The sequence below is a fragment of the Cucumis sativus genome, chromosome 6 (genome assembly GCF_000004075.3).
Source record: "Cucumis sativus cultivar 9930 chromosome 6, Cucumber_9930_V3, whole genome shotgun sequence".
NCBI classification, from domain to species: Eukaryota; Viridiplantae; Streptophyta; class Magnoliopsida; order Cucurbitales; family Cucurbitaceae; genus Cucumis; species Cucumis sativus.
Window position 1 is genome coordinate 27,660,298 of NC_026660.2, and position 9,239 is coordinate 27,669,536.

The 9,239-nt window shown below is 29.0% G+C and overlaps 1 protein-coding gene across 1 annotated transcript; it reads left to right on the top strand.

The window, feature by feature from the left end:
- Positions 1-5,427: 5,427 nt before the first annotated feature.
- LOC101205783 (cytochrome P450 84A1) lies at positions 5,428-8,443 on the top strand. Its single transcript, XM_004134830.3, has 3 exons — positions 5,428-5,768; positions 6,063-6,716; positions 7,574-8,443. Exons 1-3 carry the CDS (start codon positions 5,481-5,483, stop codon positions 8,195-8,197), a joined length of 1,566 nt encoding a protein of 521 aa, XP_004134878.1. The 5' UTR covers positions 5,428-5,480; the 3' UTR covers positions 8,198-8,443.
- The last annotated feature ends 796 nt before the right edge of the window (positions 8,444-9,239 follow it).

Sequence of the window (9,239 nt, forward strand, 5' to 3'; positions counted from 1 at the left end):
TTGAAACAGATCTAACTAACTTAGAATTAATGAATTTTAATTTCATATAAAAATATGAATGAACTCATGTTTAATAGGATTGTGAGTATGTCATATTTTTAATGTGAAGTTATTCATTCTGAAATGGGTGTAATGCAAACAAAAGAGGTTCGTACAACGTTATCAATTTATTTATTTTGATTGAATGACAAGCAAATATAAATCCAAATTTAAAAAACAAAAACAGTCTATGCTCCCATTGAAATTGCTTATGAGAATGGAATGGATCGGAATTAGTAACTTAAAATTCGGTTCAAGCTTCCCCCACGGCCCCCACCTAATTAAAAAAAAAAAGTGAAAGAAAAGGATAAATTCAATGAAATGTTTACCACGACTTGAATCATGAAAAATACCAATTAAAATGCTTGAACACAGAACTATTTTGAACTACATTTTTTATATATACCATTTCAAATAATTGATTCAACTTAATTAAAAGCTTAAACTTACCTATAAAAACTAATTTATACAATATTTTTAATATTATAAAATTGACAAATTACTTATCCCAGGACAAAATAAATGATATTTTTAATATAAAGTATAAGTAGTTTATATATATTTTTTTAATTTTTTTGCAAATCCATCGATAGAATTTAGATCCCTCTCTTAATTTCTATAATTTTAATTGTTTGACTTTAGTCTATGAATTTTTATAAAATATATTTAAAACGGAAGTTAGAAGATCTTAGAAAAATTAATATATTTTTGTTATATTTGAAAATATTTTCAAATTTTCTTCCGTAATATTTGTTAAATTATCTGTGAGTAAATATTAAATTAGTTTTTAGCTATTAATTTAGGGTTTTGAGTCCGTCCATAATTAATTAAATTAACCTCTATTAATTGATATTAATTCATGTTGTGGATATGTCATTTGTCACTTCTTGGTCAACATCAAATGATTGATCCCAACCTTAAGTTGCACAAAATAATATTTATTAACATTAATATTAATAACCACAACTTATTTTTCTGCTTTACATTTTTATCACTTATTTTCTAAAATTAACTAACTCAATTTTCAAACTTATTTATGGGTAGCGGTATGCTTTCACAATAATCAACAAATAAATTAATATTCAATAAATTTTAATTTTAAAGCAATATTGAACGACTTATTGTATTTCATAAATTAACAATAAACTAGTGTAATTTGGTTACTGAATCTAGGAACCTTATTAGTTTAATTATTTCTATATTAATAATTAAGTTATAATATTTTATTTATTAAAAAAATTATATGATTAATTTCAACCAATTCAAAAAAAATTGCAACAAAATTTGTTATAAAAATTGAATCAGCCTGGATGTTTCATTTGGTTGGTTGGGTGGATTACTAATACTACCCATTATGCTTCGAATTTTTTGATTCAAGATTTTTCATCCAACTTTTACGTTGTGTTTTCCAAAATTTAATGAGTGTGATGATTTAAACAAATTTCTTAAGTGCATAAACATTATAATTAAACATCAAAATATTATTGAAGTCTAAATTTTCTTCACACATAATTGTGTTTGATATTTTATTTCTTTCTTTATTCTTTTTCAATTTCCCTTATTATATTAACACTCCTTTTCTAAGTTGAATTTAGAAAACACTCTTGAAATGTTATGGTCTATTCAGAACGAATCGTCTTTTAAAAGAAACAAAATACTAAATTCTGTCGATCCTAATACCCAATAATGTTTGAAAATTTTGATTGCATTTTCTATGAAAGTCAATTACAGAACTAAAATGTCCCCATCAGAAAACAAAAATGATCGCAATAAGGGTAATTGGTAAAGCCACGTGGTATTGAAATTAAGAACTACTCTCTTTATATTTATGTGGCGGTTCTCCCAAATATGTTCTCTCTTTTGAAATTAAACCCCAATTCCCATCAATTTGGATTCAATTTTGAAAGTTGCGTAAGAAATTGAAATTAACAATTGTAATTCAAAATACAATATATCCCAACGACGGTCATGTCAATCAAACCACTGGGCTGGGGGATTGATTTTTAAAATGGTATATATTGTGGTATGTCTACAGATTCATCAAATCCTTCTGAACACCCTATATATAATGTTATTTAATTAACTACCAAATTTTCAAGTTAGAAAGAAGGGTGAAGTTCAAAGTATATAAGATTCATCTCGAATAATTTGATCTGTGTACATCTAAACTAATTTGATTAGTGACTGATTTTTTCTTAACTTTATTATTATTTATTTCGTGTGTAAAGGATAAGATTGGATTAAAACACAGCTAAGTATTAACTAAAATATAGGGTGAAATTATTTGATCCACGTCAACTTTTTCATTATCTATTTAAATCTCCATTTTTTCACTGTTTATTCCAAGCAATCAACATCATTATTATATTTAATTAAATGACGTTAGAGTGATGCCAATCCACCTAATCATTTTATATTAATTCATATCATTAAAATTCTAATAAAGCCCACGTGACAACTTTAAAGTAGTCATACAAATTTCAAAAATTCTTCCCATATATTAGTTATTATAATTATACTCTTAAATTTTAAATTTTGTACATCCAATCTACTATTATTATAAATTTAAAAGTTTAATCAATCCCACATATTAGATTGAAAAGTTAGAATTTCATTTGTTTATTATTGTTTTTGCTTACTTTTGGTTTGAGTAGTAAGATTATATTCTACATTTGGGTTAGATCTTATTTTAGTAGGAGTTCTCAAATTTAGAAATTAACTTTATCTGCTAAATCTCCTTAATTAAATGATTAGGGTAGTTGGGAAAAAGAAGTAAGATATGCAGTTTTGTCAGATTAATAATAATGAATCAGCTAAAATGTAGATTGAGGAATTTTTTGCAAACAAAGTTTGTTTTTATGTGAGTTTACAATGAAACTTTTTTAAGTAGTTATTTTTTATGCTCAATCCAAATTGAAACATCTCTTGCATTCTTGGTTTGTAGATCTTAATCTTTTAATTTTGGTATATATACCAACTCCTTAGGTCTTAGGTTTGTTTGTTATAGTTATTATTTTTCATTGGTGCTTTTTACCTTAAGCCCATTCTTTGACATTTCTTAATTATTACTATATTTAGATAACATTTTATTCAACAATTAAAATATCTATTGTAGCTGGTGATGGTGAAAATTTGGAATATAATTAATATCATGATCGATATGACTAAATTGACTCCACAAATTTTTGTTGTTTGTTTCTGAAATATTTCATTTATCCAATCTTTCCTTTGTGTGGTTAACAATATATATAAGATTTTCGTACAATTTATTGATTGGCAAAATATTAAGTAATGCACAATTCAACAAAAATATACATAAATATTAGGTAAGTGGTTAAATATATTAGAGTTAAAATAAAAACATTATTTTTTTAATTACTAATTAAAAATAAAAACTATATTTTACTCCAAATTAGTATTTGAAATTGAATAGGTACATTTAAAGAAATTTAAAAACAATAAACATTTAGAAAAGGAAAAATAATATTTAAGTAAGTAAAAGCTTGAAATGAAAGTAAGTAATAATCAGATGAAATATATAAAATAATCAAAGTTTAACCAAACCATTTTGATGGAATGAAGGATAGATGTATAATTTGGTTATTATATTTTTTTTTATCAATTTCATCTGAAATATTTAATTAATCTATATTACTGGATGAGCTTATAGGGAAATAGAAATTTATGAATTAACTACGGACATGTATTTGCTCATGTGGGTGTTTACGTGGATGAAATTTGAGGGACTGGGTCACTGTTCGGCGTAGATGAGTATGCCCGAGCCCCACCCAACCAAACAACAACAGCTCACATGGTAAGGGGTCGTAGTATCACATCAACATAATTTATTTAATTTATATTTACCCGTGGCATTTAACTATTTATATTCATTTGTCATTTCCAACTTTATTAATCCAGGACAACAATAGAAGTAACTTTGACTTTCACTATTACAACTTACCATTAATTATAATATTAATATTTTAATTTAAATCCTCGTTGCTATGATATTTACTCTTTTTCATTTATATCCCTTCTTACTCTTTGTTAATTCTTTTTATTATTTCTACATGAACAAGATTAACATATATCAATTACTATAATGTCATAGACGGATTATACTAAACAACTCATTTTCCTTAAACACCCTCTTAAAAAAAGATTTCTTCGTTAGGAAGTTTACGTAGTTTGTTTTACATCAATTCTAGTAGATTAGGTTCAATCAAGATAACGTTTCACTGTATTTTTCAACTATTCTTTTGAGTATCTTGGTAGTCTCAAAAATGATATATGGCCTTTAAATCATATTATATTTGTTCTTTATTGTGATCAAGGTTGTTGTTGTTGGAATTTGAATGGTTATGAGTTGGGTGTTAAATTTTTGTGTATTGTAAATGTTATTTAATTGAGTTGGTCAAAATTAATTACACTAACGTGACCTATTGTATATATTATGAGTACACGAAGATTGCATACAATATAATGTGTGATCTTCAATGAGCCATGTCGCCACCATTTATATCAACTATTTAGCCCCACTAACGTGACCTATTGTATATATTCTGAGTACACGAAGATTGCATACAATATAATGTGTGATCTTCAATGAGCCATGTCGCCACCATTTATATCAACTATTTAGCACCCTCCCCACCCCCCTCCTTTTATCTCCTAACTTTTCCTAAAATACGAATACAATACATTATTTTAAACTAATAAAAAAAGCATTAAATATAATGTTAATTAGTATAATTAATAATATTAAATATGGAAATAATCCATCTAAAACCCCTAAGCTCGCTTTAAATCTCCAACATTCATAATCTATATCAATCACCACATTTAATAGATTTCTTAATTTAAATAAAATAAACTGAAACTATTTACTAACTATAACAAAATTGTTATTGTTATGTTGTTAATAAATTTTAAATACTTTCAATTTTTCTGTTTGCTGTTTAGGATAATTAGGATAATTCTTCTTAAATTAAATTTATAAACAGTGTATTTTTTAAAACAAAACAATATAAATTCTCAATTAAGTTTTCATTTTAATATTGTTTGATATATATCACTAAAATGAAATTATAAATTCATATATCCCAGTACAGGTATTTTTCCAACCAATAATAACAATAGTAAAAGAAGAAAAAAAAGTTGGAAGTACTTTTCAAATTTATATTATTGCACAGTGCTGTGTGGGAAAGATACTATAAAGAAAGACTTTTTTTTAGGATTGTAGGTAGAACAGTCGAATTGTAAATCGAATAAAATATCTTAGAAAATGAAAGATGACATTAAAATTTAAAAATTTGCTAATAATAATTATTGTAATAAAGAATAAAACTTAATATTTGCCCCCACTCTCCATCTATAAAAACCCACTGAAATGAATCCACTTGAACCTTAGCAATAAACACAATCTCTCAGTTACCATAATAATGGATTCTCAATCTCTTCTTCAACCTCTCAATATGGCAGTCTTTTTCACTCTCCCTTTCTTGGTTCTGCTGACACTTCTGATCTTCCGTCGTCTCCGGCCAAAACTACCCTTTCCACCTGGCCCAAAAGGCCTCCCCTTCATCGGTAATATGCTCATGTTAGACCAGCTCACTCACCGTGGTCTCGCCAAACTTGCCGCACGCTACGGCGGAATCTTCTATATGCGCATGGGCTTTCTTAACATGTTCACTGTCGCCGATCCTGACATCGCTCGCCAAGTTCTTCAGGTTACTTCATCTTAAATAATAATTTAATTTGTATGGTGCTCAAATTTTTAATATCGATATTATAATTATAAATAAATTTAATAAGAATAAAAAACAATATTTTTTCAAGGATGATAAAGAAAATTAAACTATTTACACCCACACCCACACACACGAAAATGACAAAATTTGGTTATGGTTGATGAAGATTTAAATATCTAAATTATGGGAGCCTTTACTCATTTTTCATGTGAAAGCTTTTCTTTAAGAAAATTTAAGTATGATACTAATGCTTTTATTTGCACTGTGAACTAGGTCCATGATAGTATTTGTTCTAATCGTCCGGCCACTATCGCCATATCTTACTTAACCTACAGTCGTGCCGATATGGCTTTTGCTAACTACGGCCCATTCTGGCGACAAATGCGTAAGATTTGCGTCATGAAATTATTCAGCCGAAAGCGAGCTGAGTCATGGCAATCGGTCCGAGATGTGGTAGACAACACTGTTAAAAAAGTCGCTGTCCAAACAGGGACCGCTGTGAATGTTGGGGAGCTAGTGTTTGAACTAACGAGAGATATTATTTATAGAGCTGCGTTTGGGACGAGCACATTACAGGGTCAAGACGAGTTTATAAGTATCTTGCAGGAATTCTCTAAGCTTTTTGGAGCTTTCAATATCGCTGATTTCATTCCGGGTCTTAGATGGATTGACCCTCAAGGTTTGAACAAGAGGCTCATTGAGGCTCGTCAATCCCTCGACAAATTCATCGATTCCATAATCGACGAACACATAATGAAAAAAAGGAACGCTTCTTCAAAATTATCAAATTACAAGCTCGAAACTGAGAGTGATATGGTAGATGAGTTACTGGCTTTTTACAGTGATGATTCATCGATAATAAATGAATCAAATGATATACAAAACAACATCAAACTCAACCGTGACAACATCAAAGGCATCATCATGGTAATTATAATTAGGTCAATGTTAAATATATGAACCTTAATAAATCGTAGAGATCATCGTCTAACAATGTGCAAAATTTCTTCATCTAGAAAAAAAATACATGATACTTTTTTTGCGCAATAAATAGCATGGCATTTAAGTTTTACACAACCCTTTCATTATAAATGTCTTATTTCCTACACCTGTATTTTCAAAGTTTTAATTAGGTGGAGTCCACTCCTCTCTTTCTACTCAAATAATAATAAGAATATAATAAACTGTAAAATTTACAAAGTTAAACTTTTTCTTTTTATATTTTGTAGTTTTATCATTTATAATACTATATATCATATAAAATTTTGATTGGTTACTTGTTTTGAGTTTATGTATTGCACTCTTTTTTTCCAAATAAAACAAAATGGACTAGAATATTTATAAATATAACCAAAAGTCATTAATAAATATCAAAATAAACTCCCATATTTATAATTGATAAATGTATTTATTACACTATATAATTCATATATTAAGAAAATTTACTATATTGTAAACTTTTTTTTTTCTTGAAGGATTATTATTTAAAATAAAGTTTCATAATTATTTATATATACACACTTTTTTCTCAGCAGTTTGTAAACTTTATTTTGTTTAAACGTCACGTGTCTGTTTTGTGTAGGGCTACGTTTTTGTACTCATCCTTTTTTTTAGTTTTACAACATGTGAGGATCGGAGTAAACAATATTTAGGTGGTGAAATGGATTTATTCTTTTTGTAGCTGATTCCAATTTTAAAGAAAATAGTGAGACAGAGCTGAGATATAGTATTTTTCTTAATCTGGTGTGAATATATCAGTTTTAATTTGTGTTTGAAATTATAAGGATGTTATGTTTGGTGGAACGGAGACGGTAGCGTCGGCGATAGAGTGGGCCATGTCGGAGCTAATGAGAAGCCCAGAAGATTTAAAGAAAGCACAGCAAGAACTCTCCCAAGTCGTTGGTCTCCAACGACGTGTCGAAGAAACCGACCTCGACAACTTGACTTTCTTAAAGTGCTGTCTCAAGGAGACCATCCGGCTGCACCCGCCGATCCCACTCCTCCTCCACGAGGCAGCGGAGGACGCGGTCATCGCCGGCTACTTCATTCCGGCAAAATCTCGAATCATGGTGAACGCGTGGGCCATCGGGAGGGATCCGGCCTCATGGGACGACGCCGAGACATTCCGGCCGGCCAGGTTTCTAGAAGAAGGAGTCCCAGATTTCAAAGGGAACAACTTCGAGTTCATTCCGTTCGGATCGGGAAGGCGGTCTTGCCCAGGGATGCAGCTGGGTCTATACGGACTTGAGATTGCGGTGGCCCACTTGTTGCACTGTTTCGATTGGGAATTGCCGGATGGGATGAAGCCAAGCGAAATGGACATGAGCGACGTCTTCGGGTTGACAGCTCCGAGAGCGACCCGGCTTGTGGCTGTGCCCACAAAACGGGTTTTGTGTCCACTTCTGTGATGGATATAATTTGAAAATGGTATCTTTTATTTTCAATTACCAAGTTTACAAAAAGAAGAAGAAACAAAGAAAGCAGAGCTGAAAATCTAGGTGGGTTTGATGATTGTGCATATATATATGGATGTAAAAAAAAGTCCATCTCAATAATTTTTTCTCTCATTTTAATGAAACAGTAATTGTATTTTGCGTTTATGGACCTACGTCTTCTACCTTTGAATAAATTGAAAAGGGTTTGATTCCATGAAATTTCAAGGGTTTTTTCTTCCTCCACTTCCCAACATGTGTGCCAAAGTTAGAAAAAGTTATTTTTTTTATTTTGGTATATGTGCTATAAAAACTTTAATCCATTAATTACATTGAAAAAGTTGAAAAGGATATGTAACACATTAAATTATCAGTTTAATTAACGGCTAAAGAAGCCTAACATGTTTAGAAAATAACAATTAATGTTTCCGCTTAAATTTTAGAGTCCTATATCAATTAAAATTCTAAAATAATGTCATAAGTATATTAACTTATACCAATCATTAAAATCCTGTTTCAAAACTGTTAATAGTATATAGCTTTTACACTGTAAAATACTTCTTCAAATGCAATCATTAATCTAAATTAGAGAAAAATACATAAATCAAATGGATAAATATATATTTTTCTTTCTTACATGTTACAGAAAAAAAAAAAAAAAGAGCCGTATTGTTTATTAGCAAGTTTTTGTTTTCAAACTTTTTTAATTAAGCAGATGATCAGATACTCTATTGAGATTATTATAATATTTGAGGGCTCAACATCCACATCATATTTTTAAGGACAATTTTTGCAATTTGTCTTAATTTTAAAAGCGTTTTTTTAAAATAATATAACTATGTATTTAAAATAAAAAATATAAACCAAAGAGAAAAAGTTTAGAAAACAGACTTATAAACCATACGTGTACGTCATATATAAAGTTGGTATAGTACATTGCTTGCAAATGTAAAAGTTGAATACATATCATCAAATTAAGTGTTAGTTCTATAAATTTGAAAGAAAAATATATTTTGTA